The sequence below is a fragment of the Sorex araneus genome, chromosome 1, assembly GCF_027595985.1.
Source record: "Sorex araneus isolate mSorAra2 chromosome 1, mSorAra2.pri, whole genome shotgun sequence".
Classification (NCBI taxonomy): domain Eukaryota; kingdom Metazoa; phylum Chordata; class Mammalia; order Eulipotyphla; family Soricidae; genus Sorex; species Sorex araneus.
Window position 1 is genome coordinate 195,084,957 of NC_073302.1, and position 18,401 is coordinate 195,103,357.

The 18,401-nt window shown below is 56.5% G+C and overlaps 2 protein-coding genes across 2 annotated transcripts in view; one reads left to right on the forward strand and one right to left on the reverse strand.

Moving 5' to 3' along the window:
• TMCO3 (transmembrane and coiled-coil domains 3) overlaps positions 1 to 3,336 on the reverse strand; it is a 28,687-nt gene extending 25,351 nt beyond the window's left edge. The window contains exon 1 of the mRNA XM_055147570.1: positions 3,190 to 3,336. The gene's annotated coding sequence lies outside the window, so the exon portion shown is untranslated. The remainder of the gene's footprint in view (positions 1 to 3,189) is intronic.
• A 7,845-nt stretch (positions 3,337 to 11,181) lies between these two features.
• ADPRHL1 (ADP-ribosylhydrolase like 1) overlaps positions 11,182 to 18,401 on the forward strand; it is an 11,022-nt gene continuing 3,802 nt past the window's right edge. Inside the window, exons 1-5 of the mRNA XM_055117984.1 lie at positions 11,182 to 11,377; positions 14,758 to 14,922; positions 15,223 to 15,348; positions 15,462 to 15,602; positions 17,522 to 17,649. Coding sequence (XP_054973959.1) covers positions 11,182 to 11,377; positions 14,758 to 14,922; positions 15,223 to 15,348; positions 15,462 to 15,602; positions 17,522 to 17,649 — 756 coding nt within the window. The remainder of the gene's footprint in view (positions 11,378 to 14,757; positions 14,923 to 15,222; positions 15,349 to 15,461; positions 15,603 to 17,521; positions 17,650 to 18,401) is intronic.

Here is an 18,401-nt window from a genome sequence, read left to right on the forward strand (position 1 = left end):
CCCTGAGCACCTCCAGGAGTAATTCCTGAGTGCAGAGCCAGGAGTAACCCCTGTGCATTGCCGGATGTGACCCAAAAAGCAAAAAAAAAAAAAAAAATGGATGGACATGGAGAGTATCATGTTGAAATGAGTCAGAGCAGAGGGACAGATATAGAGTGACTCATTCGTTTGCAGGATATATATAATATCCAGGTGAGGGTAAATAGGTGCCAGGGGACAGGTCACTGGTTGGGAACTCGCCACACGCGTGAGTGGGGGTGAAGGGCACAGGTAAAGGGATATACCTGATAACCTTTCATTATCTGTATTGCAAACTGTAAGTCCCAAAAAGATGGGGGGGTGTTACCGGCACACCCTCCGCCCAGATAAGATCCAGAGCTGCCACTCGCGAAACGGACCCTCTGCTCCTAAAGACTATGATCCGAGAGGTCTTCTAACCCATTTTGGCACCCAAAGCAGCTTCTTACAGAAATGCATCGAGACTGTGAACTGACCTAAAATATCAGAAATCCAAAACCACGCGGCTGCGAGCTCATAGAGTCTTCATTCTCAGCAATGAAAAGAAATTATTAAATGCCTTTTCAGCAGGCCTGACTGTTGGGGGGAAATCCCAGACAATAATAGTAAGTTCTCTATTGAAATATGGAATGTATTCAAGTATCACTGTCACTGTCATCCCGTTGCTCATCAATTTGCTCGAGCGGGCACCAGTAACGTCTCTCATTGAGAGACTTATTGTTACTGTTTTTTGCATATCCAATACGCACGAGTAGCTTGCTGGGCTCTGCCGCGTGGGCTTGATACTCTCGGTAGCTTGCCGGGCTCTCCGAGAGGGGTGGAGGAATAGAACTCGGGTCAGCCACGTGAAAGGTGAACGCCCAACCGCTGTGCTATCGCTCCAGCCCGTATTCAAAGTATAGAGAGAATAAAGTGAAGATCATTAGCTACTTAGGTGGGGGGGTAGAAGGGGGTATAATGGGGTTCTTGGTGGTAGAACACATGCACTGGTGAAGGGGTGGGGGTTTAATCATTATATGACTGAGACTTTAAAATAAATTAATTAATTAATTTTTAAAAAAAGATGGGGGAGAGAGAGAAGGAAAGCTTTGCCATAGTGGCAGGCAGTGGGGCGGGTTGGGGCGGTGGGAGGGAAACTGGGACAAATGGTGTTGGGAAAAGCACCTGGTGAAGGCATGAGTGTTGGAACATTAGCACTGTAGCACTGTTGTCCCTGTTCATCGATTTGCTCGAGCGGGCACCGGTAACGTCTCCATTGTGAGATCTGTTGTGACTGTTTTTGCATATCAAATATACCATGGGGAGCTTGCCAGGCTCTGCTGTGCGGGCACGATACTCTCGATAGCTTGCCGGGCTCTCCGAGAGGGATGGAGGAATCGAACCTGGGTCAGCTGCATGCAAGGCAAACGCTCTACCTGCTGTGCTATCACTCCAGTCCGTTGTTACATTATATGTTACATTATATGAATCCATTCGTCAAAAACTTTGTGAATGTGTCACTGTAATTCAATTTAAAAATTAAACTAATGGAAAAATAAAAAGTAAATGGATGGACACAGAGATTATCATGCTGAATGAAGTAAGTCAGAAGGAGAGGGACAGATTTAGAATGACTGCACTCATTCGCGGTATATGAAATATACACATAGTAGAAGACTACCATGCAAGGCCAAGGTAAACAGGGGCTGGAAGGACTGGTCAGTGGTTGGACTCTACCATGAGTATGTGTGGGGCGGAGGACAGGTAAGATAGAGAAGGGACCGGAATGACAATGATAGTTGGAAAGGGTCACGCTGGACAAAAACTGAGTGTTGAAAGTAGGTAAAGTAGATAGCAGGTAGAAAGTAGAAAGTAGAAAGTAGATAGCAGGACAACCGTTTGGTGTCTGCACTGCAGCCACAATGCCCAAAGGGGGGGGAGCGGGGGGCAGCACCTGTCACCCAGGAAGGCAGGGGGTGGGGGCGATGGGAGGGAACCTGGGGACACGGGCGCTGGGAAACGTCCACTGGGGGATGGACGCTGCTGAAACGATGACCGAAACCTAACCATGGACACAGGGTCTGGCCCATGAGGCTCCACAAAAACATCTTTAAAAAGAGAAGAGGACGTCCTGAAGCATGTGCTCAGCGCGGACCCTCTGCGTCCACCCCCGGACACTCTGCGTCCACCCCCGACACTCTGCGTCCACCCCCGGACAGTCTGCGTCCACCCCCGGACACTCTGCGTCCACACCCGGACAGTCTGTGTCTATACCCCGGCAGTGGACAGTCTGTGTCCACCCCCGGACACTCTGCGTCCACACCCGGACAGTCTGTGTCTATACCCGGGCAGTGGACAGTCTGCGTCCACCCCCGGAGTCTGGGTCCACCCCCAGACAGTCTGAATCCACACCCGGACAGTCTGTGTCCACACCCGGAAAGTGGACGGTTTGCGTCCACCCCCGGACACTGTCCACACCTGGATAGTCTGGGTCCACACCCGGAAAGTGGACAGTCTGCGTCCACCCCCGGACACTGTCCACCTCCGGACAGTCTGGGGCCACACCCGGACAGTGGACAGTCTGCGTCCACCCCCGGACACTGTCCACCTCCGGACAGTCTGGGGCCACACCCGGACAGTGGACAGTCTGCGTCCACCCCCGGACACTGTCCACCCCCGGACAGTCTGGGTCCACCACCGTACACTGTCGACACCTGGACAGTCTGTGTCCACACCCGGACAGTGGACAGTCTGCGTCCACCCCCGGACACTCTGCGTCCACCCCCGGACAGTCTGGGTCCACACCCGGACAGTGGACAGTCTGCGTCCACCCCTGGACACTGTGTCCACACCCATCCCACCCTGGACAGTCTGGGTCCACACCTCTTGAGGAACCAGGATGAGGGTCCGGGAGGATTCGGGAGGGGCCGGGAAGGTTCGGAAGGGGCCGGGAGGGGCCGGCAGTGGCCGGGAAGGGTTCGGGACGGTTCGGGAGGGTTCGGGGCGGTCCGGCAGGGTCTGGGACGGGCCGGGAGGGTTCGGGAGGGGCCGGGATGGTTCGGGACGGCTCGGAACGGGCCGGGAGGGTCCGGGAAGAGTTCGGGCCGGGCCGGGAGGGCTCGGGAGGGGCCGGGAAGGGTCCGGGGCGGTCCGGGAGGGGCCGACAGGAGCCGAGGTAGGCCGGGTGCTCACCTGGACGGCCCTGGGCGCTCCTGGCCCGGGTCCGAGGGCCGAGGGCGGCAGCTCGGCATCCCTTCCGGACGGCGGAGGCCGGCGGGACGGGCACCGGGAGGGCCCAGAAGGGCCGGGCGCGAACGCCGCGGGGCCGGGCCGAGCGACGCGGCGCCTTTAAGGGGCGGGGCCGCTTGGCCGCGCTGCACGCCGGGAGTTGTAGTTCCGCGGCCGCCGACGCCCTCCTGCGGCTATCGCTGGACCCTCAGCGGCGGGTCCTGGGCAGCCGCGCGCGGAGCTCAGGGTCGCGGGGGCCTCCGCCTCCGTGTTCGCGGGGGCTGCCGAGGGCCGCGAGGACGCCTGACCGCCGGGCCGGGCAGCAACCCGAGCGGGGGCGGGGGCCGGGCGAGGGCGGGCGCGTGGGGTCCCGTGGCTCGTGGGGTCCCTGTGGCTCTCGGGGTCCCGTGGCTCTAGGGGTCCCTGTGGCTCTCGGGGTCCCGTGGCTCTCGGGGTCCCTGTAGCTCTCGGGGTCCCGTGGCTCGTGGGGTCCCGAGGCTCTCGGGGTCCCTGTGGCTCTCGGGTCCCGTGGCTCCAGGGGCCCCTCTGACTCCAGGTCCCTGTGACTTGTGGGGAAGCCTGCGGCACAGCTTTGGGGTTTGGGGGTGGCATGACGGGGAGAAGGGGGGCAGTCTCACGACTGGTAAGCATCGGTCTCTGGCATAGATGGTCTCGGCGTGTCTTTTTAATTTAATTTTCATAAGGTTGTTGACGTTGATTATATTCAATATTCCAACACCAATCGCACCACCATTACACCTTCCCACCACCATTATTTTGAATTTCCCATCACCGTTCAAGCCTGCCCACCAGGCGCGGATGCTAGATATTTCTTTTCTTTCTTTCTTTTTTTTTTGCTTTTTGGGTCACACCTGGCAATGCACAGGTGTTCCTCCTGGCTCTGCACTCAGGAATTACCCCTGGCGGTGCTCAGGGGACCATATGGGATGCTAGGAATCGAACCCGGGTCGGCCGCGTGCAAGGCAAACGCCCTACCCGCTGTGCTATCGCTCCAGCCCCTAGATATTTATTTTCTATTGCTTATTATGAATACCAGGAGAGGTCGCACCTCTGGAATTCTAAAATTGTAAAGAGTTGGGGCCCAGAGACATCTCTGTAGGGAGCTAATCCATTGAGATTCATCCGGAAGTCTCTGGATCAAAGGCGTTGATGGGCTGAGATGTGCCTGGAGGCAGGTCGTGGGCGTGACAGCGGGGACCCCAGGGGTGGGGAGACGGCCTGTCTCCACTGCCACGCGAGGCCTGGAGTCTTAGTCCCTGAACCCACGTGCCTGGGCTTTACTCTGGAAGCTCGTGGCACACCTGCTCCATCTGAGGTGTCCCGGTGGAATCGGTTTGGCATGGGTTCTGGAGATCTCCGGGAGCTGCTGTCTTCCAGGATCCACTGCTGCATCTCTGGACCCTTCCTGCGTGTCTTACAGACCCCGGCATCTGTGCTGTTCTGTTCGCCCTGGCGTCCTCTTAACGCCCAGCTTTAAACTACTGAATACCGTATATGAATTCACACACGTATATTTGTTTCCCTCAGGCTTTGCTTTGTTTTTCTTTTGGGGGGGGTCTCACCTGGTGATGCTCAGGGGTTACCCCTAGCTCTGCACTCAGGAATCACTCCTGGTGGCGCTTGAGGACCCTATAAGATGCCTGTTTTACCCAGGCTGCTCAGCAGAGCATCGTGTCCCAGCAGTGCTGACAGCCCGCCTGGGCGCTGCCAGCTGGCCCGTTGGATGACAGCTCTGCAGAGTGTCCTTCTCCCTAGTGACAGCTGGCACATTCCTGGGGCTTGTCCACACCCACCCCTCAAAGATGCCACCGAGACAGGCTGTGCCCGGCAGAGCCCAGAGGAGCTGCCGCCATTTCAGGGTGAACGGCCTTGGGAGCAGCCTGGGGAGGCTGGGGGACCCCGAGGCTGTGGCGTGCAGCCCCCAAGAAACAGGCCCGGCGGAGAGGGGCACTGCGGGGCATGTCCAACAGGGCAGTGGGACGTGTGCCTGCCCAGGGCTGCAGGGAGGCCAAGAGCAAAACTCAAAAGTGGAAAACAAATAGCGGCAGCAGCTGGCGAGACCCCCAGAGGGCTCCCCCGAGTGAGGTTGGCCTACACCGGACAAGTAGAAGCCACTTTTTTCTTGATTTAAAATGTACTTTTTACAATATTGTTTGGGGGGCTGGAGCGATAGCACAGCGGGTAGGGCGTTTGCCTTGCACGCGGCCGACCCGGGTTCGAATCCCAGCATCCCATATGGTCCCCTGAGCACCGCCAGGAGTAATTCCTGAGTGTAGAACCAGGAGCAACCCCTGTGCATCGCCGGGTGTGACCCAAAAAGCCAAAAATATATATATATATACAATATTGTTTGGTTTTTTTTGGGGGGGAACTATACCCGGCGATGCTCCTGGCTCTGCACTCAGTAATTACTCCTGGCAATGCTCAGGGGAACCAGATGCGATGCTGGGAATTGAACCTGGGTTGGCCACACGCAAGGCAAATGCCCTTCCCCCTCCCATGCTACCGCTTTGCACATCTGCTGCCCCTCCTGTGCCTCTTGCTGTGGACATACAAGGAAGATCGTTCTGTGTCTGTGGATCTCCTGACACTTCGCTCAGCATAAATCACTGGATCGGTTTGCAGTTTTTACGCTGAGTTGTAAGATTAGACCCCATACACTCCGGCACACCGTCCTGTACAGGTCACACCTGGCGCAGCTTGGGAACAAGTGTGCCGTCAGCTGGTTTTCGAGGTTGGAGAGCTCAGTGACTGGAACCCAACTCCTCCCCAGCATCACGTGGTCCCCCACGTACAGAGCTGGGGTAGCCCCTGGGCACTATGGAGCGTGGACCCCAAGCCAAACAAAAGGGGAAGTGCTTGCTCTGGCTTGGAGGTCACCCTGGCGGCAGAGCCCCTGCTGGCCGCTGCCCCACTGCGGCCCCTATAAAATGCCCAGAAGACATCCAGAGAGAAGAGGCAGATGCCAGGCTCTTACTATTTGTGGATGACTTGATGCCATATTTAGAAAAGCCTGAAGACTACAAAAAAAAACTCCTAGAAACAATAGACTTGTATAGCAAAGTGTCAAGCTATAAAACTAATAAGCAAGAGTACATGGCTTTCCTATACACAAATAATTTCTGAAACAGAAGAAATATTTTTTTTAAAAAACAATCCTATTCGGGGCTGGAGCGATAGCACAGCGGGTAGGGCGTTTGCCTTGCACGCGGCCGACCCGGGTTCGAATCCCAGCATCCCATATGGTCCCCTGAGCAGCGCCAGGAGTAATTCCTGAGTGTAGAACCAGGAGCAACCCCTGTGCATCGCCGGGTGTGACGCAAAAAAAATAAATAAATAAAAAATAAAAATAAGAAAAAATAAAAAACAATCCTATTCATAATTGTGCTTCAGAAAATCAAATACCTGGGAATTAGCTTACTTAAAGAGGTTAAAGTCCTATAAAAGCAAACTACAACACCCACGTCAAGAAATAAAAAGGGCAAGAGGAAATGGAAACACCTCCCCTTGCTCGTGGATCAGGAGGGTGAACACCATTAAATGGCAATACTCCCCACGCACTGTGCTGATTCAGTGCAGTCCCATATAAGGATACCCGTGACATTTTCCAAAAAAATTGATCAAACACTCCTGAAACTCAGCAGAACAACAACCTCCCCACCCCACCCTGAAAAGCTAAAGTAACCCTTGAGAAAAAGAAGATGGGAGGCTTCATTTACCTTTTTTGGGGGATCGCACCCAGCGATGCACAGGGGTCACTCCTGGCTCTGCACTCAGGAATTAGTCCTGGCTGTGCTCAGGGGACCATACGGGGTGCTGGAAATCAAACCTGGGTCGGCCACGTGCAAGGCAAACACCCTACCCGCTGTGCTATTGCTCCAGCCCCAGGAGGCTTCATTTCCCCAGCATCAAACTGTCATCAAAGTGACAGCAATTACTACCAGAGTGATAGGACAGCAGGTAGGGTGCAAGGCTGACCCAGGTTTGGTCCCTGGCATTCCTTATGATTCCCTGAGCACCACCAGGAGTAATTCCTGAGTGCAGAACCAGGAGTAACCCCTGAGCACCACCAGATGTGGCTGAAAAACAAAACAGAGATAGATAGATACATACATACATACATACAGAGAGAGATAGAGATAGAGAGAGAGAGAGAGAGAGAGAGAGAGAGAGAGAGAGAACAAAGTGGTGGTAATTAAAACATCATGGTACTGGAATAGAGACCCTCAGATCAATCAGAGTTGAATATCCTGGGACGGCCCTCAGGTATATGATCAGTTCATCTTCGATAAAGGAACAAAAAATATGAAGCGGAAAAGGAAGCCTCCTCAACCGTGGTACTGGGAAAATTGGTCAGCTACATGCAAAACAAACAAACAAACAAACAAAAAACTCAGACCTCTTTCTAACACCATGCACGAAAGTCAAATCAAAATAAAGACTTTGATATCATATGTGAATCCATGAGGTGCAAAGAGGAAAACATAGGAGAACTCTCCACGACACTGAAGCTAAAAGCATCTTCAAGGATGAAACACCACTGACGAAGCAAGTGGAAGCCAAGATAAATAAACGCAATTACATTAAACTAAGGAGGGCAGCCAGGATACAGACAGCCCAAGCAATGGGAAAAATTACCTACCCACACTCACCTGATAAGGGGCTAATATCCAAGGTATATAAGGCACTGGGAGAACTTACAAGAACATCCAACCCTATCAAAAATTGGATAATAAATGAACAGAAACTTCCTCAAACAAATAGAAATGGCCAAAATGAGCATGAAAAAGTGCTCTTATCTGGAAGATGCGAATCAAAACACTGAGATATCACCTCATGTCACAGAGACAGGCACACACCACAAAGAACAACCAGCGTTGGCATCGATGCGGGGAGAAATGAATACTCATTCACTGCTGGTGGGAATGCTGAGTGGTCCAGACTTTCTAGAAAACAATATGGACATAAAAAACAAAACTAGAAATTGAGCTCCGATATGACCCAGTGATACTGCTCTTGGGAATATGCCCTAGTGGTCAAAAAACACAATGCAGAAAAGCCATCTGCATGCCTGTGTTCATCGCAGCACTGTTCACAACAGCCAGAGTCTGGAGAGCAGAATCAAGCGCCAAGAACAGACGACTGGATAAAGAAACTACGGAACATCGAAACAGTGGAATACTACATTGACACCAGGAAAAATTAAGTCATTAATTTATACAAGGATGGGTATGAAGAGTATCAAGCTGAGTCAGAGGGAGAGAACACAGGATGATTGCCCTCGTTTGCGGGATATAAATAATACTCAGACAGGAGAAACAAGGGCCAGGAGGTCCGGCCCATGGTAGGAAGCTTGTGGGGGGAGGCAGTTAGGACAGAGAAGGGACCACTATGACAATGACAGTTGGAAATGATCACTTTGGACAAGAAATGAACGCTGACAGGAGGTAAAAGGACATACACGATAACCTTTCAGTAACAGTACTACAAACCAGAGTGTCTGGAAGCAGAAGCAGGAGAGAGAGAGAGAGAGAGAGAGAGAGAGAGAGAGAGAGAGAGAGAGAGAGAGGAGAGAGAGAGAGAGAGAGAAGGAAATGAGGGATGGAGGGAAATGGGATATTGGTGGCAGGAAACAAAACTGATTGGTGAAGGGTTGGATATTAACCCCAAGTGTTTTAGGCTTCATCAGTGAATGGCCCCTTTTCCTCCCCCAAGAGAAGCTTACAGTGCTCTTAGGAGCACCCCCAATCCCCTGAATTTATCTTTAATTTTCCCTTCATGCTTTACCTCTCATTCTGTCAGCTACTAAGTTCCCCAAGCCAAGCTTGGTTACTAATGAAGTCCAGCTTTCTGGTGTCTGCAGTGAGTTACTCACTTTTCTCTTTCCCCTACAACCTTTCCATACTTTACTACAGAGCAATGTTCTTTGCTTAAACACAGAAAGACCATTAATGCTGTGCTCCTAATATCTGGGAGTTGGCGGACTCTGAAATATAGGAGTTGACGGACTCCTGGGCACTCTCATAATTACTTGACTCAGGTTTCAGTTGCTGTAATTCCTAATACCCCGAAAAGCTGAGTCCTACTGAAGGATCTCTGGATAGACCAAGGGCAAGTAGCAAAGCCACCCTGGCTTCTATATGAGACAGTCTAGAAATTATAAAGCACAGTCTTGATTCAGTCCGTAAATGGTCTAAAAGACTGAACCCTCTAGGTAGGTACCGCATTTGCTAAACTGGCCTGAGAACTTAGTCTGGGATTTACGGTAAGAGCCTAGTTTGCTCACAGAGCCCAGAGAACTAAGTCTGGAATCCATATTTCTTATTGTGTTTATTCAAATAACTGCACATGTTAATAAGAAGGAAACTTAACTGTTTAATATGCACTAGCAGGGGCTGGAGCGATAGCACAGCAGGTAGGGTGTTTGCCTTGCACACGGCCAACCCGGGTTTGATTCCCGGCATCCCATATGGTCCCCTAAGTAACACCAGGAGTAATTCCTGAGTGCAGAGCCAGGAGTAACCCACTGGGTGTGACCCAAAAAGAAAAAAAAAAGCACTAGCAGCAAGGGAAAGAAAAAAAAAAGCTATATAGATGGAATGTCACCTCTGGGAGACAGAGCATCTCTTTGAGTTAATCCCCCCAACAGAATTACCTCCGCTGAAATGCTTTACTTTTGTAAGTGACCAACCACACCTACATGCAGTCCTGTACCTCGAACCCCCTCAGATTCTCCATAATAATGTTACTTGGTTCTGAATTGAACTGGCCATCTGACCATCAGTCTGTGGCCCCCATCTCTTCACGCCTCCACCGGGGAAGTGGAGGTGAATGCATCGTACCAAGGGTCCCCAGTACAGCAACGGACCCCTGACACACTCTCCCTCACATCTGGCGTCCCTGAAGGGACGGGTATTGGAACACTGTACGACTGAAACTCAGTCCTGAACAACTTTTAACTTACCTCACGGTGATTTAATTGTAAAATACCGTTAAAACCTGGTGCTATGTGTGAGGGACCAAAGGACGGGGGTGCAAGGAAGTGGGGTGGGCAGAAACGCCTCCTGGAAGGTCCACGTTGGGCCTTTGGGGCACTTTGTGCGGGGGATGCCCGCCAGGTGCCTGTGGAGCCATGGTGAGGCGCCGTGAGGCTCTGCCTGGCGCGCTGTGGAGATCCCCTGGCTGGCACAACGCAGGTGCAGTGTGTTGCGGACCCCTGCCTGGGTGCTTCGTGAGGGGGCACAGGCTGCCTGGGGGCCCAGCACAGAGCTGACCAGCCCTGTGCAGGAACCTCCCTGGGCGTGGGCAGGAGCGAGTGCCTGGACCGGCAGATCTGGCCCACGGGGTCCCCTTGCACCAGGCTCTGGAGAAAGCTGCTCCTGGCGGGGCTGAGGGGCCACATGGATGCCAGGGGTGGAAAAGCGGCTGGCCACGGGCCAGGTAAGCACCTTGACCCTGTGCTCTCGGGCCCGGAGAGAAAGGGTCTGTGCACACGCAACCTCTCCCACATAGCCTGATGCTGTGAGGGTGCCACAGGACCCTTGCGTCTCGGGGTGAGCTGGGCAGTGTCTTGTTCCCACGGGGTGTGAGCACGCTCGGTGGGTGGCCGTGGCAGAGCAGTCTTTGTCTAGGCGGGAGCACGGGGATGGGGTCCCGGCGACACTGGGGTCTCCGGAGCGGCCCAGGCATGGCCCTGGTGTGCAGGGGTGCCAGCAGGACTCAGAGAGGGCGAGGAGGGCGTGGAGGGCTGGGACAGGCTCGGGAAGGCTGGCTGGGGAGGCGGCCACACTCCAGTCACACCGAGGGGGTGACCCCAGGGCCAGGCTCCCATTGGAGCCTCCGGAGGGCAGGCGGGGCTGTCTGCCTCTGTGGGCAGCTGACGGCCACTCTGGCCAGGACGGCGGCTGCGGTGCGGGGCTCGGAGGTGCTGCGGCCATGGAGGCGTTCCAGGCAGCGATGCTGCTCGGCGGCGTGGGGGACGCGCTGGGCTGCAGGAACGCCCACCCTGAGAGCAGTGCCGGGGGAGGCAGGGTCCGGGAGGAGCTGGACCGCCTGGTGCTGTCCCCGGAGACCTGGCCAGTGAGTGAGAACACCATCATGCACATGGCCACGGCCGCAGCGCTCACCACAGGTAAGGGCGGGCGGCGGGCGCGGGGGGGCTCACTGCCACGTCCCAGCGGCACCACAGGGACCCGGGCTCAGTGGCACCCCAAGACTCCCCACAGGAGCCTCAGCGCTGCCCCCAGGGCACACGGGAGGGGGCACCTGGGGCTCTGCACCCCCGGGGGCCTGTGGCTCGCTGTGGTCTCGCCGTCCAGGGAAGGGGGCGCGCAGGCACCGGCCTGGACACAGCTTTGCTCAGGGCGCCCGCCAGAGAGGGGAGGCGCTCGGGAACCCCGAGTGCAGGCTGGGAGGAGGCCGGAGGGACCCCGACTGCACAGGGTCCCAGGACGGCGGGTACGTGCACACGGACTCAGACCCCATGTGCACCTGCGCTCAGCCCTCCTGGGCCTTCCACTGGGAAGTGCTGCTCCCGGCTTAGCTCTGCGGTCACCGCTGAGGAATGCGCGGGCCCACTGGGCCCCCCGGGCAGGAGGGCGCAGCCGAGGACAGCAGGATCAGGTGTCGCTGCTGACGATGACAGCGCTGGGTGTAGTGCTGTCCCTCGGCCACCGCGACCCAGCCCTGTCACCCGCACGCGTGTGCCCGGGGCCGTGCAAACTGCCCGGCTGCATCTCCCTCCTACCCTGAGCCCTGCATCAGGCGCCACTCCAGGGCTGCCCGGGACAGTCACACACCACGAGCGGAGAGGTCCCCTCTGCGCAGACTGGCAGGAGGAACTGCTCCGGGCAGCCGCGTCTGCGGGAGGGGACACTGGCTGGCACCTGGCACACTGGCATGGGACCCACAGGCAGGCGGAGGTGGCTGCGTGCTGTTCTGATCACATGGGATCCTCCTGCATGCCCCCTGCACACTCACACTCAAACCACTGACAATGACACACACAATCAACACACTTACAATCACACACATTCACATGCCCTTGCACACTCACACCCTTCCATCGCACACTCACACACACTTCCATCCCCCCCACTCACATACTCACACCCTTCCACCACCCCACATTCACACACCCTTCCATCGCCTTCCCTCACACATAGCCTCACACTCACACCTTTCCATCCCTCCCACCACTCACACACACACATCCTTGCAACCCCATGCATCCCCCAAACATGCCACATTCACATCCCTGGACAACCTACACACACACACACACACACACACACACACACACACACACACACACACCCTCACACCCCTGCACCCCTGCTCACCTGGCCAGGCCACACTGGGAACCAGGCTGGCCCATGTCTTTGCACTGCCCCTGCCCCAAAGTCCAGCCCAGGCAGGCCCACTGGGGCCCGTGGGCCTCAATCCCTCCCACCGCTGCAGGCCAACTCCTGGAGTGGGCCAGACTTGAACACGCCAGCCCCAGGGCAGGCCTAGAGCAGGCTTAGTGTCCAGTGGGGCTGGAGCAGCACCAGAGAGGTGGGCAGGTGTCCAGGGAGGGGAATGCCCAGTGCCCCTGCAGGGGCAAGGACGTGTCCATGGGGCCCCATGCCTGCCAGGCTCCCTGTGTGCTCCACGCTGTTTCCTGGTGACGCTTTAGCCCCTCCCTCACCTGCGTGTGCTCAGGGCATCCAGCGGCAGGGGCTCTGGGTTACAGCAGGCGTTCATACCAGTGGCATGAGGGCCTCAGAGCCACCAGCCACCTTGTCTCACAGGGGACCGCTGAGCCCAGCTGCCAGGCTCTACAGCGTGTTCGGGTTTTGCACACATGTTCCTGCGTGTATGTGCAGGTGTGTACATGTGTGTGGCATACACGGGTGCGTGGGTATGAGCACCCATGTGCATGCCTTGTGGGTGTGTGTACATGTCATGTGGGGCCTATGTGCACGTGGGTGTGTATTATATGTGCAAGTGTGCACACATGTGCACATGCATGTTTGTACATTTTGCCTTGTGTACATACATGTGTGTGCATGAGCAGTTTGTGCCTGTATGTGAACATGCATATGGATGCACATGTACATGTGCACTGTGTGCCTGTATCTGCACTTGTATGAGTGCACCTGTACATGTGAACTATGTGCCAGCATGTATGTAAATGAACACTGTGAGCCTGCATGTACACACATGTATGGGTGCTTTTACATGTGAACAATGTGTGCCAGTATGTATGGGATCATGTAAGTGAGCAATGTGTCTGCATGTGCATATAAGTACATGTATACCACATACATGAACACTGTGCTTGCATGTGCACACATGTATGGATGCATTTGTACATGTGAGCAGTGCTGCCTTATGTATGGAAACATTCAAATGAGCACTATTTGTGCCTATATGTGCACGTTGTATGGGTGCGTGTGTACACATACTGGTATGCTGCATGTCTGAGTGTGCACATATAAGTGTATGTGTACATGTGAACTGTACCTATATATTCACTGTGTATGGGTTCATATGTACATGTGTGCCTGTGTATATGGATGCATGCATACATGTACATATGCACTGTGTGTGCCTGTGTGTATAGGTGCATGTGTACAAGTGTGTTGTGCCTGTGTATGGGTGTATATGTACATGTGCACTGTGCATGTCTGCATGTGTGGGTGCATGTGTACATGTACATGTGTACTGTGTGTGCCTATGTACGGGTGCATGTGTACATGTATATGAGCACTGTGCATGCACTTGTGTGCATGGACACATGTGCACTGTGTGCCTGCGTGTGCATGTGTATGGATGCAACATGTGCATTGGTGTATGTACACGTGTGCCTTCTGTATGTATGCATGTGCCTGGGTGCCCATGAGTACTTGTGCGTGTGCACGTGTATGTGTGTGCAGGCGTGGGTCCCTGACACAGGAGCTCAGTGTCACTTTGCTCAGAGGAGCTCCCCTCGGAGCAGAAGCGGTATCAGAGGAAAAGGGCCACGTGCAGGGGTCTGCACCCTCATCCCACCCTCGGGGCAGAGCCTGTTCAAGTTCTTGTCACAAGCCTGCATGTATGGGTGCATGCTGGCCCCAGAGTTGGGGGTTGTGCCCGTGGCACCTTCCTGCTGAAGCCCACGGTGGGGGGCTGAGGCCCCTCCCCCCAACGCCCCACGAGGGGCAGAACCAGACAGAACCTGCTGCATGTGTCCAGGACGATGCCTCACAGGCCCTCTGCCAGGACGGGCTGTGGCGCCCGAGGCAGGGTGACTGGAGGGCTCAGGACTGCCATGCCACTCTGTGCCCGCCGGCCCTGTGAGCCCGCGCCTGGGGAGAAGCCACAGGCACAGGGGAGGGTGGGCTGGGCAGGGCAGGGCTGCTCTGGCTGGCACCCACCCCGCAGCTGGGGTGTGAGGTCAGCCCTGCTCCCACGTGGGCCCAGGCACAGGGCTCCTGCGGGAGCTGAAGCTCCAGAACTCTCCTCACGGGACACCCCTACCCTACCCAGACTACTGGTGCCTGGATGACCTGTACCGGGAGATGGTGAAGCGCTATGTGGAAATCCTAGAGAAGCTTCCAGAACGCCAGGCAGACCCTGCCACTGCGCAAGGCTGCGCCCAGCTGAAGCCACACAATTACCTGCTGGCCTGGCACACGCCTTTCAATGAGAGGGGTGAGGGCAGGGGGCGGGGGGGGGGTGGCAGCTGCAGGGGTGGGGGCAGGGGGGCTTGCAGGGGCGGGGGCAGGGGGCAGGGGACCCTGCAGGGGGGGAGTGGGGCAGGGGGGCCTGCAGGGGCAGGTGGGCCTGCAGGGGTGGGGGCAGGGGGCAGGGGACCCTGCAGGGGCGGGGGCAGGGGGCAGGGGACCCTGCAAGGGCGGGGGCAGATCTGGGGGCAGGTCTGGGGGCAGGTCTGCGGGGCCAGGGCAGGCAGGGAGTCGCCGGCATTACAGGCTGTCCCTGCTGTCCCCGCAGGCTCGGGCTTCGGGGCGGCCACCAAGGCCATGTGCATTGGCATGCGCTACTGGCAGCCCACACGGCTGCACACGCTGGTGGAAGTGAGTGTGGAGTGCGGGCGGATGACGCACAACCACCCCACAGGTAGGTGGGCACCGTCCCCTCCCTGCACATGAGGCAACCAGGCTGCAGGAGGCAGGGGGACGCCAGGCCCAGCCCCCAGGAGTCTCAGGTCCGCCTCCCCTTCCCGCCTGCAGGCTTCCTGGGGTCCCTGTGCACCGCCCTGTTCGCCTCCTACGCAGCACAAGGGAAGCCGCTGGCCCGCTGGGGCAGGGACATGCTGCGCTCGGTGCCCCTGGCCGAGGAGTACTGCAAGAGGAGCATCCGGCACCTGGCAGGTGAGGCCGCCCCAGAAAAGCCACAGGTGGGCAGCCACCACCCCGTGCACGCATGTGCACACACTCACCCATACACAAATACACATACACACACATACACTCACACACACTCACACTCATACATGCAAATAAACACCCACATACATGCTCACACCCACTCACATACCCGCTCACCCACACAAAAATACAAACTCTCTCTCTCTCTCTATCTCTCTCTCTCTCTCACACACACACACACACACACACACACACACAGCCTGCTTGAGCTGTCAGGGGCTCTGATGTGGCCGTGCAGAGCTGGACAGCCAGCCTCCGCCCCACACTGCCCGAGGAGGGAGCACTCAGGGGCTCCCATGGCCTGAGCTCGGGGAGAGCCCAGCACTGCAGAAGCCTCAGTGTCCCGGGCTGGAGTTTGAGACCTTCTCGCCCTTCTTTCCAGTTCCAGGGGTCCGTCGGGCCATGCCACTCCCAGCCCACCGGCTTCAGCACCGATGGGCAAAGCAGGGCCCAGGGCTGGTCCAGCAAACCCAAGGTCTCAAGCCAGTCAGCTGCAAAGCCACCAAGTCTGTGGGTACCCGCAGGGTCCCCAGCCTCACCACCACACTAGCCACCAGCAGCCACTGCAGGGGCCACACTCGGGCTGGGCCACTCAATGCAAGGGCCCTCTCTCCCCGTCAGATGGATGGAGGTACAGGGGCCCTCTCTCCCCCTGTCAGATGGATCAAGGAACAGGGGCCCTCTCCCCCTGTCAGATGATGGATGCAGTGTCCTCTCTCCCTTTGGCAGATGATGGGGTGCAGTGCCCTCTCTCCCCGTGTCATATGATGGGTGCAGTGCCCTCTCTCCACCTGTCAGATGATGGGTGCAGTGCCCTCTCTCCCCTGTCAGATGATGGGTGCAGTGTCCTCTCTTCCCGTCAGATGATGGGGTGCAGTGCCCTCTCTCCCCCTGTCAGATGATGGGGTGCAGTGCCCTCTCTCCCCTTGTCAGATGATGGGTGCAGTGTCCTCTCTTCCCCTGTCAGATATGGGACGCAGTGCCCTCTCTCCCCCTGTCAGATGATGGGTGCAGTGCCCTCTCTCCCCCTGTCAGATGATGGGGTGCAGTGCCTTCTCTCCCTCTGTCAGATGATGGGGTGCAGTGCCTTCTCTCCCTCTGTCAGATGATGGGTGCAGTGTCCTCTCTCCCTCTGTCAGATGATGGGTGCAGTGCCCTCTCTCCCCTGTCAGATGATGGGGTGCAGTGCCTTCTCTCTCCCTGTCAGATTATGGGACGCAGTGCCCTCTCTCCCCCTGCCAGATGATGGGGTACAGTGCCCCCTCCCCCCTGCCAGATGATGGGGTACAGTGCCCTCTCCCCCCTGTCAGATGATGGGGTGCAGTGCCCTCTCTCCCCTGTCAGATGATGGGGTGCAGTGCCCTCTCTCCCCTGTCAGATGATGGGGTGCAGTGCCCTCTCTCCCCTGTCAGATGATGGGGTGCAGTGTCCTCTCTACCCCTGTCAGATGATGGGTGCAGTGCCCTCTCTCCCCCTGTCAGATGATGGGGCGCAGTGCCCTCTCTCCCCTGCCAGATGATGGGGTGCAGTGTCCTCTCTACCCCTGTCAGATGATGACATGCAGTGCCCTCTCTCCCCCTGTCAGATGGATGGAGGTACAGGGGCCCTCTCCCCCTGTCAGATGATGGGGTGCAATGCCCTCTCTCCCCTGTCAGATGTGGGGTGCAGTGCACTCTCTCCCTCTGGCAGATGAACTGAGGTGCAGGACCCTCTCTGCGGCTCCCCGCATTACTCAGCACACAAGGAGCATAGCAAGCACTTAGGGGCTTATGCTGCCTCCACTTACATCACACTTGCCCAGCATCCCCCGCCCAGTGCTTCCTGTCCAGTACTGGCCTCACCTGCCCACTTCTCACAAGCAGAGTACCAGGAGCACTGGTTTTACTTCGAGGCCAAATGGCAGTTTTACCTGGAGGAGAGACACATCAGTGAGGACACAGGGAACGAGGCTGTCTTTCCCGAGCATTATGACGCCGAGGAGAGAGATAAGGTGAGCCGCGCTGACAGGGCTGGGAGGACCTGCGGTCGAGAGCCCACACATGGACAGCTGCCGTGGCCCCTGTGGGGAAGGAGCTGTGCTAGGATCCCGTGTGAGGACACGGGGCTGTCACCTTCATCTCGCTTTCTCTGACTAAGCACGGGAGGCTGGTCCCTCTTATGTCATCCTGCTGGGCCCGGAGAGTGGAGACCAAAGTCACACAGACGACTGGGCCTCATACTGAAAATGCCCTTGACTGGCTGAGACTCCAGGGGATCGTGTTAATAGAGAGACAAAACCCACCAGAACTGTGGCCCACTGGGATGAGAGGCAGAAAGGAAAAGAACTAGTGCAGCACTTCAGGCCCTGTGGGGAAAAGCTGTCTGGGAGTCAGCCTACAGCAGACATGCCTCAGCATGCAAGGTGGCTGCTCTAGCTCCAGCCATCACAGCTGTATTCCATGTGTCGGGAAGGAGAGGGGGAGAGGAAGGGTACAGCCTTCTCTTCTGAGCTGCTTCCTGCGGCCCTTCCATCTCCCTTTCCTGTACCTCCCCTGAGTGCCGGAAGATAAGGCTCTTCAGTGGACATGATATACCATAAACTGGCCTGTCACAGCCCAGAGCCTGAGCTGCAGGGGGCCTGGGCGCCCCGTCCTGTCAGTCTATCTCTTACCTCTGGGGCCTGGGCGCCTCATCCTGTCAGTCTGTCTCTCTCCCCTCTCTGGGGCCTGGAGCCTCATCCTGTCAGTTTATCTCTCACCTCTG